At 35.7% G+C, this 19,638-nt stretch overlaps 1 protein-coding gene across 2 annotated transcripts; it reads left to right on the top strand.

The window, feature by feature from the left end:
* The first annotated feature begins 3,766 nt into the window (after positions 1-3,766).
* Positions 3,767-19,515, top strand: LOC141314575 (Krueppel-like factor 5). 2 transcript variants are annotated; one of them, XM_073832664.1, is made up of 4 exons: positions 3,767-4,013; positions 8,734-9,532; positions 9,639-9,698; positions 18,203-19,515. In XM_073832664.1, exons 1-4 carry the CDS (start codon positions 3,879-3,881, stop codon positions 18,379-18,381), a joined length of 1,173 nt encoding a protein of 390 aa, XP_073688765.1. In that variant the 5' UTR covers positions 3,767-3,878; the 3' UTR covers positions 18,382-19,515. The 2 variants fall into 2 exon arrangements, with proteins under 2 accessions (XP_073688765.1, XP_073688764.1); XM_073832663.1 differs by having other exon boundaries at positions 3,767-4,049.
* The last annotated feature ends 123 nt before the right edge of the window (positions 19,516-19,638 follow it).

The raw sequence follows: 19,638 nt of genomic DNA, 5'->3' as shown, positions 1-19,638 counted from the left end.
AACCGACTGATAGGGAACCCCCAGTTGCTCCCCGGGTGCTGGAGCAATGGCTGCCCACTGCTCCGGCATGTGTTCACAGTGTGTGTGTGTGTGTGTGTGTGTGTGTGTGTGTGTGTGTGTGTGTGTGTGTGTGTTCACTTCTCACTGCTGTGTGTGTGCACTTGGATGGGTTAAATGCAGAGGACCAATTTAGAGTATGAGTGACCATACTTGACAATACGTCACGACTTTCTCACTTTCACAACTTTCATTATATTATAAATAACTTTGCAAGTACATGAACCTTTTACCTAGGCTAACCTTAACCTACGTCTACTAATACTCTAAGGAGTGTTAGTTGACATGTAGTTGGAAAGTTTAAGCTTATAGTAAATAGACTAAGTGGACCATCAAAATAAAACATTATATAATGTAAAAAATAAATGTAATTTGATGTAGTCCATTATAAAATAAGTAGATTTAATATGGTGGCCATTGTGTGTTATAAATAATCATAATCTTAAAAGTTATAACTTCAAATACTCAAGTATTATAACGTATTATAATTGTTGTTATGATTATTCATGAGATGATATAACATAGTATAAGGCTTTTTATAATGCATTATGCATTCATTATAATGCCTTAGAAATACCCTTATAATGTATTATTAATAAGGGCTTCATAGAAATGTTTTTTTTTTAAATTGAGTTACAGAGATACAGTTGAGGTATAACTATTTGAAAATCTGCAACCTGAGAGTACAAAAAGTCTGAATATTAAAAAATCACCATTAATGTTGTCCAAATTAAAGGAGTAGTTCACTTACAGAACAATAATTTACAGATAATGTACTCATCCCCTTGTCATCCAAGATGTTCATGTCTTTTCTTTCTTCAGTTGTAAAGAAATTGTGTTTTTTCAGGATTTCTCTCCATATAATGGACTTCTATGGTGCCCTCGGGTTTGAACTTCCAAAATACAGTTTAAATGCAGCTTCAAAGGGCTCTAAATGATCCCAGCCAAGGAAGAAGGGTCTTATCTAGCGAAACAATGGGTTATTTTCTAAAAACATTTACAACTTATATACTTTTTAATCTCAAAGGCTCATCTTGTCTAGCTCGGCATTTGCGGTTTAAAAGTATATTTAAAAAGTAAAAAAAAAGTATATTTAACCATATTGATACATTTACAGTAGGAAATTTACAAAACTATCTTTATGAAACATGATGTTTACTTAATATCCTAATGATTTTTGGCATAAAAGATAATTTGATAAAATCATTTATTTTGACCCAGACAGTGTATTTTTGGCTATTGCTACAAATATACCTATGCTACTTAAAGTGTTTTTTTTTTTTTTTTTTGGTCCAGGGTCACATATGATGTTGTTCCTGTGGATGATTGTTACAGTTGTTAAAGCAATGGATATATTTTATTTATTTTTAATTTTCTCTGTGGAGTACCAGAGGAGATATTTTGAATAATTTTCATGCATTTCTTTGCAAATTGTTTCCTCTTGTGTTGCAAACAATACCATACGTGTTTGAAACGACATGAGGGTGAGTAAAAGACTGTTGTAGGGTGAACTATTCTTTTAAAATGTGTTTAATATCATGTGAAGACCAGGGTTGGGCAAAATTCTGAATTGAAGTTCATGAGTTGGAATTTGAATTTATTTGGCCACACCTAAAAACACTACGAATAGGAATTTGAATTGTAATGAGAGAAAGAGCAATATATTGAATTACAAATACTATCTATCTATCTATCTATCTATCTATCTATCTATCTATCTATCTATCTATCTATCTATCTATCTATCTATCTATAAATATTTTTTGACATAGCATGAGTGTGGACATGAATTGACATCATTTTTGCACATTATTTCTTTCATGGCAAAGCTGAATTTTCAACAACCATTTCTCCAGTTTTCATCTATCCATCTATCTATCTATCTATCTATCTATCTATCTATCTATCTATCTATCTATCTATCTATCTATCTATCTATCTATCTTAAAATGTATCTATGTCTTAAAATGTTTTATGAACTTTTCCAATAAAATTATCATGAATAACAACACTTTTTGCAATAATCTTTCCATTATAGTTAATTTAAATGTGTCTCCTATAATATTTATACTGGAACAGCATCCTGTTTTTTTGTTTTTGTTTTTTACCACAATTTGATTTCTGTTCAAATTCATGAATGAGAAAAAACAAATCATACACATATACGCACACAAGTACTTTATAGACTTTCTTCTTCAAATATGAGTTCACATTATGCAAAAGCGTTCCACAGAATGCTTTGGAATGTTAAAAGTGATGGAAGATTGATGGACATGGAATACTTCATGTTCTGAATTGTGAGGTGTTGAGTTCTGACAACCATCATTTTACCTCAAATTATTATAATTAGAGTCTATAACAGACTGTTCTGTCACCAAGGTCCTTGTTTTTCTCTACTTTGTATGTTTATATTATCCATGAACATTTACATAAGAAAGTTATGTTTTTAAGAAACGGCTGGATTATTTTTTTTTTTTTTTAGTAGAGCTTGACTGGATTTTATATGAAATGAAGTGTTGGTTTTTTTTGGCATTACATAATGTATATTATATAATTTTGGCGTACTCCATTGAGATCAGTGAATCTTTGCATCATGAAACTATTATGATGCAATGCCACTTAAATCCAGGAACAGGTGTTTTCACCTTGTCTGACCTCTCTGACAACAACAGTTCCCTCCGAATTGGCCCTAAACAGTGACACCTGCAGTGGCCACATCTGTTTTTGACTGACCCCGTCTGTCCTCAGGCTCTTTGATAAAACAGGAGGAATGCAGACAGTCCAGTTTCCGACCCATCTCATCCTTGTTCCACATTGCTGCGTCTAGAAATTCATGGAGCAGTGAAATGGCTGCTCTAAATCTGTACATCAAGATAAATAAAACTGGTCGGTTTGGTGCTTCGTGTGAGGCATCTGATGGAAACTGATTCATGCTCAGATTTGTTTCAGCGTGCGATGTGCTGCAGACAAAGACAAAAACAGCTTACAGGTTGAGGTGGGATTTAGAGATTTTCATTTGTAAGTTAGTCTACTTTAATGTTGCCACTATACATGGGCATGTTACAATATGCACTAATGCCTTATGTAATGTCTGTGTGGGAGCTATGGAATTATGTTATTATGATTGAGATAGCCAGACACTGAAGTAATAGATTTATTTCTTGGCTGAAACTCACATATGTTGTTTTTAAATAATTCAATTAAAATTATGTTTATTTATGAATTATGCCAAATAAGTAATTTATATTTAATACTAAAATAAGTTTACTTGCAACTAGTCACCTGTAATGAAATGGTTAAATTCATTTGACGAACGTTATATATTTGAGGCCTGCTAAGAACTCCTCTAATTTTAAAATATTTGTTCAGGTTATTAGGATAAGTTGTGACTGTGGCTTATAATAGTAGCTATATTTTGGTTCATAATCTAAACAGGGTTCTCACCACAAAGAAAAACGGTCGTTTTCATCGTGAGCGAAGAAATAAATTGTTTACAATACGATAGCCTCAGTATAATTCTCCTGATGGATGTACAGAAAAGTAACGCCTCCATCTCTCAGGTGAGCCACGCCTTCCTGCTTTGTGATTGGAGAAGGCGCTCTTTCCTTCGCTGTGAATGGCTAACGCAGCTGTCACTCATGTGCTACGTGTCCACAATGTGATACTTTACAACAGGTAAGGCTACCTGAGTGACACAGGGAGGGTTTTGGATACACCGCACGTCTGGATGTACCGACAAGGACGTTTATAATAAACCCGCATATGTGTATTCGTGAATAAAAATAAACTTAAAATATAAGATTCGATATTTGCATAAAGAAATGGCAAGTGTAGGACTGGCCGTTGGCGCTCCGAATACAGAAGAGAGAGCGGTTTTCACGCAGCTTAAACCCGTGCGGATGTGTAGCGCGGATGGGCCGGAGGACTCGTCTGTGTTTGAGGACGTCAAACCCGCGGTGAGACTAGAAATAAACCCTGTTGAAATGGCTCAGGTATGACAGACGCTTTGTGGTGTCTGGCTTTAACTAGGAAAAAATATTTAAATATCTAAACACCCCAAAAATATTGTAGAACAGATGCACTGTAAGAGAAAGCACTTGCTCAGTAAGAGAAAATAATCTGTCTTGTTCATTTTTATTAGTAGCCTAGTTGTATTCGTATTATTTATTTAAAGGTATTAAATATTAGTATTGTTAATAAATTCCTGGAAATATTATATTACATGCATCGCTGTCAGATAGTGTTCTTGGTGAAGTGTGCAATGCATCTTCACATAAAGGTCGACTAAATTGCTGTATGTTTGCTGTAGCATTGCGTTTAGATGTATTCATTTAGCATTATATGTATGAAAAATTACTACTACAATTTTTTATTAGTATTAGTATTGTTTATTATTACTATTAAGATCAAAAACAATAAATCTTATAGTATGTTTAATCATATATATTTTTACATAATTTCAGTCATTTAAGGAATCAGGATTAGATTACTTGTCTTTAACACAATTCGTTATTTTATGCAATAACACATTTTTCTTTAAATTTGCATGTCGGTTTTGCAATAAACACTGATGTCATATTGTTCTCTTGAATAGTCTAGTTTATCCTTAACTCTGACTTTACTTGATTTCGAATATATTATTACAGAAGAATGAGAGATTAAAACCTTTTACTTTTTTCAATACTATGATTTTAGCACAAGGCCTTTAAACTACATTTTAAGAGCAAATTATATGTAATATAGAGTGTGCTTGAAAGCAAAGGAATCATAGACCATTTACTTTACTACATCGTTGTTTTTCTGGGGTACAATGATATACAAATGCTCGCAACTTCAGTGCACAGCTTGAAGTTAAGTAGAAAATCATGGTGTCATTTAACACAGGGTCAGTTTTACTCAAAAGTATAATATTAAGGTTGCCCACAGAGAAAATTCAGATTAGAATTTATTTATTGAAAAGAATTCTCTATAGTTTGCTTTTTGACTTTGGCCGGAGTGCCTTTAAGGTATCACAATGGCCATAAGTATCTGCTAGACATTTCAATGATGTTTTATCTTGTTTTAATGATCATACTAAGCCCACAATGACAAATGGTTGGGTCTGAAAGGTAAATGTGCTCTGTTGGATAGTATGGCTTCCTAACTAGAGCACTTGTTTATGACTGGCTGAGCCAATGACTGATGACCTTGTTGCACTCCTTCGAAAGTTCGTATGGCCAAAGGGATCATGCAGGTTGTCGGCTACATTGAAGGAAACAGCCTGGACCTTCGCATGGCGTCTGGTCCCTTGTTGGTGACGAAAAGCACAGACCCATAGTAATTCTTGGGAAAAGTACCTGTTATTAAAGGAGTCATAATCATCAAATGAATTAATTAATCAAATTAAATTAGATTGCTAAAATAATCTGAAACCAGCAAAAGTCACGATTATAAATACAGATTATCTTAATTGCATGATTGATGTGGCACATCTAATCATAAGATATGTCTCTGCGTCACCTCATTTTGCGGTGTCACGCATCTAATTTTCTGTCGCAAAACCAGCAGTTTTGCTGTGAAGAGCAGTCAAGATGGTTCCTCCACTAGTCATGGTCCTGAAAAGCCAAAACAACTGTTATCTATTTCCCCCAAAGCCATAAAACATCATTTTCGTCTCAAAGGTTTTGTTTTCTCTCGCTGCTGCCCTCGGATGATTTGTGCTGTTATGGCTCCAGTAAACAGACAAGAAGCCTATCACTCTAGTTTTATGGGGATCTGTGGACAAATCTCCATCTTTCTGAATTCCTTCTAGGTCATAAAGGGCGATTATTTCAAAGGGAAAGACCTTTTGTGTTGTAATTAGGAAAAAGGTCTTTGGGCTAACAGGCTAATTGGCAAGCTACGAAATCTAACGTCGGAGAAAGAGTTCGGGAAGACTCGTTTGCCGTTTCCCGAGTTTTATGTGCTTTTTTAGGAAAAATACGATTGTTATTATTATTATTTTAATGAGTAGGATATTTGATGATTTATTAATTGACAAGCACGCATTCTAAAAGGAATTTTTCAGCTAAGAATAAAAATTCTATCATCATTTACTCACCCTCGTGTCATACTTTTAAAGCTTATTTAAAATAAATGATGATTTTTTTTTTACTTTTATTATTATATGGACCAAACGTTCACTTTTTATTTAGTTATCCTTTGGCTGAAGAAATAAAGTCATAGAGGTTTGGAACAACATGTGGGTGAGAGAACTGATGGAGAATTGTCATTTTTAGGTAAACTATTCCTTTAAAGAGTAAATGAGATTTTAAGAGCCGTATTTTTAACGAACGTTAATACTGAGCAATGCGGAAAGCTCCGGCTTATTTATCTCAAAGATTATATTTATGCCTAACTCGGCTCCCAGCCGTTATCGGTCTCTAAAATACATAACTTAGAAGTTGTAAATGTTCTCCAATCATTAACTCAGTTCTTGGGCCAGGGTTCAGCTGCTGTTCATTCTCCTCACACAAACCCAGTGAACAGAACCGGGTCTCTGAGGCCAACGGAAGCCATAGCCAAGGGCGCTTGCCTCTCTGCCAGTACCGCACAACACAAGGCCTGTTTGTGCCCAGGACTAAGGGCAAGGGCGGTACGCTTGCCAGGTCTGGAGATAAATCGAAAGCTATTTTCCATTAATTACCTGGTTTTAACTTTCCAAAGCTGGCCTGATGGGGATGAAGGTGGAATTGTTGACGTTAACGTATCTGCGGCGATATGAAAAGCTGCAGAAGCGTCAGCATTCATTGTACATTCCCCGAGAGTACATGACCTCACATGTTAGGGTATGAGTTACCTGAAAGGATGAAGATATTTGTACATGAAACCACATCAGTGGGTTGTCAAGGAAATGCTTTTTGACAATACATGCCTTATTGTTGACATAGCTGCCACTTCAGACAGCTGGACATTACAGTGCCTTTGAAATGTTTATTGTCAAATATAATGACTGCAATAAGGTCCACAATAAAGGCAGCTGTGTGTTTTAAAAGGGGTCCGAATGTCTGCAATGGCATTACAATTCTTAAAAAAGAGGACTTATATGCTTAGTTCTTGGAAACATTAACAAAACCACTTGTGATTAGCAGTGCAGTCAAATAAAATAATAAAACATAATTTGCTGTGTAATATGTGTATTAGAAATATGCTTGGGTAGCACATGCTGCAGTCATTGCAGATTGTGTAAACACCGAACGTTTTGTTCATGTTTTTGCATGTGCTAACCATTTCATCATCACACATTTGACTTGCCAATTGACTGGTTTGGTAAATCTGGTTCTTCATTATCGCACAAATGCTCTCATTTATCAGTCTCGGGTGTTTACGGCACCGTTGCACCTGAATGGCTCTCTAGGGTGCACTCGTTTTTAGACTTCTATTTTTGTACATTGTTTGTGCCCATATCTGCTCTTGCTATCACATGTCACTGTTTTGGTTTTGCTTTGTGTTCCAGTCCTTCATGGCCGCCACACCTATGAGGTTTCTGTTTACTCTGTGCTGCATTGGAGCACTGTGCAGAGCTGCTCCATTGAACTTGGCTTTGTGTGCACGGTTAAAACAGGGAATGATCTCCCACTGCTTGTACCAGGCGCTGCAATCACAAATCAACTGTGAAAGATTGTATTTGAAAAGAGATCTGGCAAGAATATAGTATCTTTTTAACAGCTGTGGTGAAGTGAAAAGGGTAAAATGGCAGAGCAGACATCTCAGTTTGACGGCAGCTAATGCAATTAACAAAACGCACAGAAAACCTATCCACGTGGACTGTGTGCAATTAAAAATAAGAACATTCAGTGAACTTAATGAAATTCAGAAAATCATTTGCTTGCAATTAAACTAATGCAACATTTGGATTTCAGTTTCATTTCTGGTCTTGTTTTACTGGACGTGAAGAAAATGAAAATAAATTGCTGCAACAAACTGTTTTTAGGTTTCAGGTGTTTAGAGAGGCTATTTTCTGGCATACAAGAAGTTATAAACAACTTATATTCATTAAAGGTGCCAAATTAATTAAAGGAAAATAAATGCATTTAATTGAAATAAAGTAACTTTCAACTTCCAAGGCCAACGTCCTTTTTACAAATTTAATTTGATTGCACACAATAACATTCAATTTTGATCAAATATGTGACCCAGGACCACAAAACCAGTCAATTTCCAAAATTGAGATTTAAACTTCATCTGAAAGTTGATAGATAAGCTTTCCATTGATGTATGGTTTGTTAGGATAGGACAATATTTGGCCGAGATGGAACTATTTGAAAATCTGGAATCTGAGGGTCAAAATATCAAAATATTGAGAAAATTGCCTTTAAAGTCTAAATGAAGTTCTTAGCAATGCATATTACTAATCAAGTAAACTAAGTTTTGATATATTTACAGTAGGAAATTTACAAAATTATATTAATGGAACATGACGTTTACTTAATATCCTAATGATTTTTGGCATAAAAGATAATTCGATAAAATCGATAATTTTGACTCATACAGTGTATTTTTGGCTATTGCTACGAATATACCCGTGCTATTTGAGACTGGTTTTGTGGTCCAGGGTCACATATTAAACTGAACAAGCCAAAAAAAAAGTATGTGCAAATCTTAACAGTTTTTAAATACACTGTACTGTATCATAATCATCTTCTGTTTTTTTTTCAGACACGTTTGGAGATGGATAAATATTTGCCTCAGAACATTCCGCTGGTCACCCCAAACATCACGGATAAGAAGTACCGTCGGGAAAGTGCCTCAGTGGTGGATGAGTATTTTGCTGATGAGAAGCCAGCCCCTTACAGTCTCAACATCAACGTTATCCTCCCCAATACCACACACCTTCGCACAGGCCTGTATCGTCCAAACAAACCTCAGGTGCATCACATCAAAACTGAGCCAGGGGTGGATGAACCCTGTGGCATTCAGGCGCTCCCTGAATTCACCTCCGTCTTCAGCGTGCCCCAGACGGTCAACAGCCTCTTCATCAAACCCGACATAAGCGTCACAGACGAGCTCCACATCGGCCCTCAGCAGCCGGCGGTCTACCAGATGCCCGTCAGCAGTAGCGACCTCACCACAATGACCTTCTCCCAGAGTCATTCGATAAACGGAATCGGTGCATCCGGCAGGACCATGCTCAACCTGAACACAGTGGCCTTGACGACGCAATCAGGCGAATTTGTCATGCCCGAGCCGTTCACACACTACACTTCACCCCAGCCGCACAGTTTGCCTCCGTCGCCCCCCAACTCCCAACCCGGCAGTCCTGAGAACCAGGCAGAGCTCATTACCTCTGTTCCCCCTCCCCCGCCGTACCAAGCTAGAATTGGAATGAAGGTTGGACAGATGACCCCTCACTCCATGCTAATGGCCCACGGTCAGGGCGTCCTCACGGGACCCAGATACAACCGACGGAACAACCCTGAGCTGGAGAAGAGAAGGATTCACCATTGTGACTTCCCAGGTTAGTGTGCCATTCCAGTATATTATTTTGGATTACATGTGCCATGCCATCTTGAAGTTGGGTAGAGATTATCTACTAACATCTGGGCAATTTTTCTCTGTGTCAGGATGCACCAAAGTTTACACAAAGAGCTCTCACTTGAAAGCACATCAGAGGACTCATACAGGTAAGAAATCGAATCAACCTCTAAGGCGGATGATGCATGGCGCAACTTTTTGAGCAATGCTGCTGAGCTACTTTTTGGCAATGTTGCCAAACGATGTTGCTTGGGCACTTTACCATTGAAAATGAACATGGGAATCTGGATGCTTTAGGTCTGTTGTAGGCCCTCTGTCTCAACTCACCTGCAACATTGCTAAAAAGGTTGCCCTGTGTATCATCAGAATAACACCCTGAAATGAAATGATGTCTTTAATTATTCACCCAAATGTCATTCCAACTCAGTATGACTTTCTTTCTTCTGCTGAACACACAAAGGGGAATTTTTTAAGAACTTTTCCATGCAGTTACAAATGCACTGTGTAAAAGTCTTCTGATGTTATACAATAGGAACAAACAAAATATACTGATGTAATCTTGATATTCTATGTCTGATTTGTGAGCAAACGGTTAATTTGAGTGATTGATATGGTTTGCAAAAACCAGTCAAAATTATTAGTTTGTGAATTAATCCAAATTGCACTCTATGTGCACTAGTTTTGTTCATCTAAATTCAGATTCTGAAAGTTCTCTTTATTTGAACCCTTATTGTTGAACTCTAGTTTACATATTCGTTTACATGTGCAATACATGTTTTCTGAAGAACATTTCCGCACATGTGTATCGTCCAGTCTGCTTGAATGTAAGCTTACGCATTACGGCACTGTTTTTTAATCGGATAGTTTCAGAAGGAAATATAGTGCATTGAGAGCTGGGGGTGAAAACTTTTGAATATTTCAAACTTTTTTTTTTTTAATTTTAGAATTTGAAGATCAGGATAAATTTAATTTATTTTGTCTTCTGGGAAACATGTAAGTATCTTCTGCAGCTTCTGAAGGCAGTCAATTTTATTCAAAAGTTTACATCCCTGGCTCTTAATACATTGTGTTTCCTTCTGAAGCATCAGTGAGCGTTTGAACTTTCTGTAATAATTGCATATGAGTCCCTTAGTTTTCTTTAGTGTGAAAAGATAGATCTCAAAATCATACAGTTATTGCTGGAAAGGGTTCAAATACACAAATGCTGAAAAACCAAGGAACTTGTGGGACCTAAAGGATTTTTCTGAAGAACAGTAGGCAGTTTAACTGTTCAGGACAAACAAGGGACTCATAAAAAAACTTTTAATAACTAAAAAAAAAGGGAAGTAAACTTTTGAATGGAATCAAGGGTATGTAAACTTTTGGATGGGGTCATTTTTATAAATTCTATTATTTTCTGTTGTGAACTATATGTTAATGTCTTTTATGTGAAATATCTTATTCAGATCAGTACTAAGTAAAAGTTAACATGCATTTTATATGATCCCTCTTATTTTGGTAAAATAATGAAATTTTGCAGATTATGCAAGGTGTATGTAAACTTTCGACTTCAACTGTAAAGAATTAAGCCATCAATCCAATTATAAACAAATTATTCATGTGCATATAAACTTTGCTAGTTATCCAGTTGAAGGGAAATAGATTGGATTAATTAATAATGACTTACATTTGGTTTCACACGCAAAGCTATTTTAAGCCTTCAGACGACTTGGAATATAGTTATTCATAGCTCTTCTGAATCATTTTTTGATACTTAATTGTAATGATACTGCATGTAAACGGATGACAGGCACATTATTCAAACATTCTACTTTTGTGTTCTACAGAAGACAGAAAGTACAGGTTTGGAATAACATAAAGTCGAGGTAGCTATTGTTCTAAAGTTAGAAGCAGTTGTTACAGCTTGACCAGTTGCAGTGTACCATCAACACAAAAACTACAAATGCAGCAACAGCTCGCCCAGGGATGACAGCCTAAGGACAAGAGATGTAGAAAGACAGAGAACAGGGCGGAGGGAGAGATTAATTGACTCCCTTTTCATGCTTTTATACACATTGTGTCTGCGTGCCTGTACAAGCCCTGCATGCTTTCCCGAGGGGGAAATCGCCAAGTGTTGGAGGAAAAACCTGTTCCTCCTGCTTTTTCTGTCTGCGTTCAGGGGGGGGAGGAGCGCACCGCCGGGAGAAAAGAACTTGGCAGTTTCAGTGTGTTCAGCTCGGCGTAAGATGAGACCCACTGCAATTCCACCGCACTTTAGAATGAAACCGAAATCTTACCTCCCAACACCAACGGGGTGTAATTTTGTTCACATGACGTTAAGCTGATTAAAGCACCTTTTCCGCCTAGTTACCGCTTTCTTTATTCTTTTCTGAGTATTTCGAGGTGGTCACAGAGAATGTAGAGGGATTCCCTGTAGCCTGAGGTATCATCATTGTTGTAGTCTCACTCACTGGCACCCTAGAGGTATTTTCGTAACTCTTTAGGCTTGTACGAAACGTATGTTCCCTTGTGGTATATGGGGAAATCAAGTTGATGTTGCAGCTGTGCCAAAAGTGTTAACATGGGCCTTACGTTAATTTTATAACAGTCAAGGCACATTTTTAGGCCACCAGAATTGTGGTAAAATCACTGTAAAATGTGGCCTTGTGTGGCTATGATAAAAGACACCAGTGTTGAAGAAAATTTACACAACTTCATAATCTTCATAAAGTTTTCAACCCCTGGCTCTTAATGCGTTGTGTTTCCCTCTGAAGCATTAGTGAGCGTTTGAACCTTCTGTAATAGTTGCATATGAGTCCCTCAGTTGTCCTCGGTGTGAAAAGATGGTCTCAAAATCAATTTCCATTGTTGGAAAGGGTTCAAATACACAAAAATGCTGAAAAACCAAAGAATTTGTGGGACCTGAAGAATTTTTCTGAAGAACAGCAGACAGTTTAACTGTTAAACAATAATTTGATCAAAGTCAGGGGACATTTTCAGGCATGACCCAAGTTACAAGTATATAATAAATTGGGCGTCAATCATCAATCATCGATGATTATCACAGTAAATTAATTGCAGTTATATATAAAAATTTACTGAGAAAAGCTCGCCAAATTAAAGTAATTCAAATAAATTACATTATTTTGTCAAACAAAAGCATTGAATGTCACACATCACTTTTTTTCATCTCAGACCATAAAAAGCACTTTTGTAACAAGACTTACATTTTTAAAAATGCGCTTGAGATTTTTATTTTCCAATTTTTATATTTTTTTTATTATGAATTCCATTAAATGTAAACACAAAATTCACAGAATACATAAAAAAAAAAATCTAAATTAACTATTGTAGCAATAGCCAAAAATACATTGTATGGGTCAAAATTATCGATTTTTCTTTTATGCCAAAAATCATTAGGATATTAAGTAAAGATCATTTTCAATGAAGATATTTTGTGGGACCTGAAGGATTTTTCTGAAGAACAGCGGACAGTTTAACTGTTCAACAGTAATTTGATCAAAGTCAGGCGACAAATTAAAGTCATTCAAATAAATGACATTATTTTGGCAAACAAAAGCATTGAATATGTCACACATCACTATTTTTCATCTCAGACTATAAAAAGCACTTTTGTAACAAGACTTATACATTTTTAAAAATGCATTTGAGATTTTTATTTTCCAATTTTTATAGGTTTTTTTTTATAATGAATTCCATTAAATTGAAACATAAAATTCACAGAATACCTAATAAAAATCATTTGTAGCAATAGCCAAAAATACATTGTATGGGTCAAAATTATCGATTTTTCTTTTATGCCAAAAATCATTAGAATATTAAGTAAAGCTCATGTTCCATGAAGTTATTTTGTAAATTTCCTACCATAAATATATCAAAACTTAATTTTTGATTCGTAATATGCATTTCTAAGAACTTAATTTGGTCAATTTGAAAGGCATTTTTTCTCTATATTTAGAATTTTTTTTATTTATTTTTTTTTTGCACCCTCAGATTCTAGATTTTCAAGTAGTTGTATCTCAGTCAAATATTGTCCTATCCTAACAAACTATACATCAATAGAAAGCTTTGTAAAGGGTAAAAATGGGTTTTGTGGTCACTTTTGAGAAAGAAAAGGTTTAATGAAAATGTCCTGTAGTCCACCTGGCTTTTTAATATAGACTGTAGTAATATAAAATATCCAATCAGAATTTAGATTGAGAACTGTTTTCTGTAGGTTTTTTTTTTTTTTTTGCATTTTTCTCAAACATGATATAACTAACAACCAACATAATATCATTTTACCGTGATTCAAAAAGCTATTTTTTTTTTCTGATGAGCTTGTGGTGTTTCACCCTCAGTCCATCTGCATGCTATGTTTATGTTGTCACAGGTCAGGTAGTCATTCCTCAGGTGGACGTGGTGTGGAGTTGTATTTCAAAAGATGCTGGGGGTTGGGAATGATCCCGCCGCACTGAAAGCTGTCAAACAACCGTTTAAGAGCTCTAGAACATTCCGTGCTGACAGATGAAAGTCAGAACAGGTCGATAACACTTGTAATTTTGATGTCTGCAGGAATGATCTGTTCTATTCATGTTGAAAAAGTATGTCAGGATGTACTCACTGTGCTCTGACAAAGCAATTAAATACAAGCCGGCAAAACTTGTTGTTAGCTTTGTAATCTAAGCAGCTAGCTTGCGTTATGCTAGCGGCTCTTCAAAAAAAAAACTGTTTGGTGGAGCATATCTAAACATGCTTTACAGGAATGTTATAGAATATATTCTAGAAGCCTCACCCTATGTTCACTACCTAAATCACTAGCTTTCACAACATTCGTGATGATTTTTCAACTAACTGCTTCGAGAGCAATTGGTGCGTTTGTGAAAGCCCTGCATTATCTTAGTAATGGAACTTGTTGCCCACCTTCCTCAAACAGAAAGCCAGTGATAAAGCCTTGCAATGATGATTTTATGGGTATCCTTGTAAGGTGATTATTAGCGATTGTCGTTATTGATTAGCATTCCTAGTGGTTTTAAGTGAATCTGGTTAATACTGATTGTTGTTCTTAATATGTTTATAATGGTGAAATAGGTGATGTGTGCACGTGTGCAGTAAAATGCTTTAGCAATATCAGGTTAGCCGTTGCACAACCTCCAGCTAACCAAATAATATCTGTTGTTTGAGCTTGTAGCCCTTAATTCCACAAGCTTAAGTGTTTAATGGGGGGCATTCACTTGTTCAAGACCCTGAGCTATTGGAGACCTTTGTCAGATTGTTAAGAGTAGCTATGTTTGTTCATCTCCTTTTGAATTTTGGTTTCACGTATTGAAAAAGGAGAGGGATGAGCGCTAAGCTAATAGAGCCTGCTTTCAGCGCCATTCGGAAAACTAAATTTGGGCTCTCTGGTTATTTCTGAACACTGTGTAGTTTCACTGTGGTGAAATTAGTAGGTTGAACTGAAGCATTGTGCTTCAAAACAACAATTATTGTTTGATGTTATGTGGTTAAACATCTCTTGTAGAAAACTAGTGTTTATTGGACTATAATCAGAGTCCAAAGTGGCAAATGAAAGTTAAAAATGTCTTTGTCGAGTAAATAAAACGTCATTGGCTGGCAGCTTTATAAACTTCATGAGAAACTGCCACTTTCTACATAGAAATTAGTAGTTTTATTTAGAAAGGATGCATTAAATTGATCAAAAGTGACTGTAAAGACATTTAAAAATGTTTCAAATGATTTCTACTTCAATCCTGTTCTTTTGAGTTTTTTATTTATTAAAATTTATTAAAAAAAAAACAGTATCATTTCGTTTCGGCAAAAATATTTAGCAGCGTGACAATTTACCATTGATTATGAGAAGATGTTTCTTGAACACCAAATCAGAATAATTTATAAGAAATTTTGTGACACTGATGGCTAAAATTATATTTGTAGCAATAGCCAACAATACATTGTATGGGTCAAAAGTATCAGTTTTTGTTTTATGCCAAAAATCATTAGGATATTAAGTGGAGATCATGTTCCATTAAGATATTTTGTAAATTTCCTATCATAAATATATAAAAAACTTAATTTTTATTTAGTAATATGCAATCCTAAGTACTTCTTTAGGACAACTTTAAAGGCAATTTTCTCAGTATTTAGATTTTTTTGCACCCTCAGATTCCAGATTTTCAAATAGTGATATCTCCACCAAATATTGTCTTATCCTAACTGGTTTCCTGGTTTTGTCTGGTCTATGGTCACATATTGAATGTCACTGTGTGCAATCAAATTAAATTTGTGAAATGGAAGTTGGCTTTGGAAATTGAAAGTTAATATATTTCAATTAAATGTATTTGTTTTTCTTTAACTAATTTGGCACTTTAATAAATATAAGTTATTTATAACTTCTTATATACCTCTCTATTTTGGCAAAATACCTAAAAATAGTTTGTTGCAGCAATTTATTTTCATTTTCTATGCATCTGGTAAAGCAAGACCAGAAATGAAACTGAAATCCAAATGTTGCATTAATTCAGTTGCATGGAAAAGATTTTCTCAATTTAATTAAGTTCGCTAAATGTTTTATTTTTGATTCCATGCAATCCAAGTTGATAGATTTTGGAATGGAAAGCTTATTTATTCAGCTTTCAGATGATTATAAAAATCTATTTGCTCCATATGACTGGTTTTGTGGTCCAGGGTCACATATGGATTTTTTAAGTCGTGGATGATAAAAATAGATACTATTGCAAGGCGTGGTTTTGAAAAAGGCTCGTCTCATGTTAATTCAGGACAACAACATAGCTATACTAAATTAAGATTTATTTAAAGCATTGAACTCAAACTATTGCACATGAAAAGCAAGCGAACAAAAGCACCTGCTTACATGTGTCAGTCAAACTCTAGTTGTCATGAAATAACATGTTACCAAAAGAAAGGCTGGGATTTTAGTTTGACAGTTGCTGATGGAACGCATAAAAGATTTGAATGATAACTTAAAAATGTGTCATAAACAAGTTCTCTGTTATGATGTTTCTCTTTACTCTTTTCATCACGCACAATCATACAGATACACATTACTGTACCGTATTTGGTATAAATTTTGCAGTGGTAGTTTAGGGTCGTATGTGTTGAATGACCATTATCGGTTCACTCCGTACGTGGCTTTTCAGGATTCAATGCTGTGGCAAACCTCACAATGTCAGATCTTATCAGTGTGTTAAGCACCATGGAAATGACTTCCGTGTTTACACATGGGAGTTGTATTACTCTCCAAACCACAAGCGCATACACGTCTAATTCCTCTATAACTGCCATTTAAAAATGTCACGATACACACTGTAACATGTTCAAGCTGGACTTTGTATGAGCCTGGTCTTTAAAACGTCACCTTGGGTTAAATTTAATGACATGATTTAGTTTGGTGAAGCTTTCTGTTTGCCATAAGTTTGTAATAATAATAAAAAAAATATAGTTTTTTTATATTTAATCCTAAAGCTGAATTTTCAGCATCATTACTCCAGTCTTATGTGTGACATAATTCTTTAGAAATCATTCTAATATGCTGATTTGCTGTTCTAATGAAATCAAATGTAGCACAGTTTCCACAAACACATTAAGCAGCAAAAACTAAGCATCGAATCAGTCATTAGAATGATTTCTGAAGGATCATGTGACACTGAAGACTGCAGTAATGACTGCTGAAAATTCAGGGAGAAATTACATTGTATGTCAAAAGTGTGTACACCCCTCACATTTCGGCAACCATTTTGGTACATCTTCTCATGGGACAATATTATAGAAATTTATATGACTTGGATATATTTTAGAGTAGTCAATGTGCAGCTTCGACAGGTTGTCTTCAGCAAAAAGTTTGCAGGCTTTCTTGTGAGCCAGCTTCAGATGAGGCTTACTTCAGGGACGATGCCTATGCAAACCGACTTGTTGCAGTGTGCGGCGTATGGTCTGAGCACTGACAAGCTGACCTTCTACTTCTGCAACCTTTAAAGCAAAGCTGGCAGCACTCATGCATCTGTTTTTTGAAGCCAGGTTCTGCACCTGACGCACAGAACGAGTGCTCCGCTTAGTTGATCGCCCCTTGCATGGCCTGTTCCGAATGAAACCCATCTTGGAAAACCTCTGTATGACCCTGACCACTGTAGTGTAACTCAGTTTCAGGGTGTTACTGAACCTCTAATAGCCTTGGCCATCTTTGTGGAGAGCAACAATTCTAATTCTCAAATCCTAAAAGAGTTCTTTGCCATGAGATGCCATGTTGAACATCCAGTGGTCAGTATGAGAGAATTGTACTTAAAGCACCTAATTTGAACTGCTCTAATACAAGATACACAACTTTGTATGGTCCTGTCAAGCAGAAAAAAACAAACATGATGAATAGAACATGTGGCTTTGCATGGTTAAACATCATACTGCTGTTATCACTTAGGGTGTACTTACTTTTGGTGCCAGCTATTTTGACAATAATGGCTGTATGTTGAGTAACTTTCAGAGGACAGTAAATCTATACTCCAAAATATATCCAAGTTTCATTTCTATAGTATTGTCCCTTGAGAAGATATACTAAAATGGTTGCTGAAATGTGAGGGGTGTACTCACTTTTTCTGGTGAGATACTGTATCTTTTATAGCTAGATCAACATGATCTAACTTTCTTTTGTGGTTTTCTATAGGTGAGAAGCCTTACCGGTGCAGTTGGGAAGGATGCGACTGGCGTTTTGCCCGCTCTGACGAACTGACGCGGCATTACCGCAAACACACCGGCGCAAAACCCTTCAAATGTGTCGCCTGCAGTCGCTGCTTCTCTCGTTCGGACCACCTGGCGCTGCACATGAAGCGCCATCAAAACTAACGAACTTCGCATCCTTACTTTTTCAATTTTTGTACCGGTTTTATTGTTCTAAATATTTCACATTTATGTACGAAGATCAAACTATCGCAAGCTCTGCCGTACCAGCACTCCAAGCATTTTACATTGTCATGAAGAGGACTGGACATCACAACAAAGAGCTCCAACAGAATGTAAACTACTGTACATATGTTTTGTATGTGTGTATGTCTGTAGATTAATGTGAAAAGATGTTATGAGTTTTGTACTTGACTTCCATCCACTTTGACTAAATTGTTGCTTTAGGACTGTCTTCCTAATAACTTGAAATGTAAAGTCTGATTAATGTAAGTCTTAATTCCAAGGTTATAGTTGATTGTTAATTTTAGATGAACAGTAACACCCTATTTATGTGGAATTTCCCCCTCACAAAAAGGTTGTTTGCTTTTGTGTAAGATGCTACGATAAAAAAAGTAGTAATCTTAATGTTTGCTGTTCTCACAGTTGTGTATCCATGGATACAGATCTTTATGAGACTGTGTAAAAAAAAAAAAAAAAAGCGCTCTCAGATCAGTCATCTGTTTGACATTTCGGCTCTTTGAATGACAGAAAAAAGCTGATGAATGAGACAAACAAGCTCACAGAAGCATGTGAGTATGAGTGCCAAATTTCCAGAAGAATATTAACTACTCATGTGTATTTCACAAGACAGTTGATTGTTTTATGCAAACCGAAATGCAGCATTGTCATCTAAAACTTACAAGAAATGAAGTTTCCCAAGAACAAATTATTCATGTTAGTTGTGGACATTGTAGCATTTGCTTTTTGTAATTCCCTTTAGACCCGTCTTGGGTTCTATGCAGCGTAGTGGAGCGCAGTTCATAAATGCTTAAAAGTTCTCAAGTTCCCTTTATTTGTCCTTCACTTCTGAGGGGAACTCTGGTGGATCAAAATACTGTACATACTGTAGTTAACGTTAAACTACTTGTAAATACCTTACTCTTTGAAGATAATTGTTTTTGTTAGGAACAAATGGGATTGTTTTGTCTTGAACGTTGGTGAATTGAGTTTGTAGATCTTGCGTACTAAGTGATCAGTTTAACATTTTGTATGTACTTGTTTGAATACAGAATTTTGGAAAATAAAATAATAATTACATTTCATGTTGTAGTTTTTTGTCAAACAGTTACGGTCAAAAGTTTACATCCTCCTTTCAGTTGCAAAATGTTAATTATTTTACCAACATAGGAGGGATCATACAAATTGCATGTTATTGTTTAT

Source organism: Garra rufa, unplaced genomic scaffold (assembly GCF_049309525.1).
Source record: "Garra rufa unplaced genomic scaffold, GarRuf1.0 hap1_unplaced_010, whole genome shotgun sequence".
Lineage (NCBI taxonomy): Eukaryota > Metazoa > Chordata > Actinopteri > Cypriniformes > Cyprinidae > Garra > Garra rufa.
This window is presented reverse-complemented; position numbering and strand designations above follow the sequence as displayed.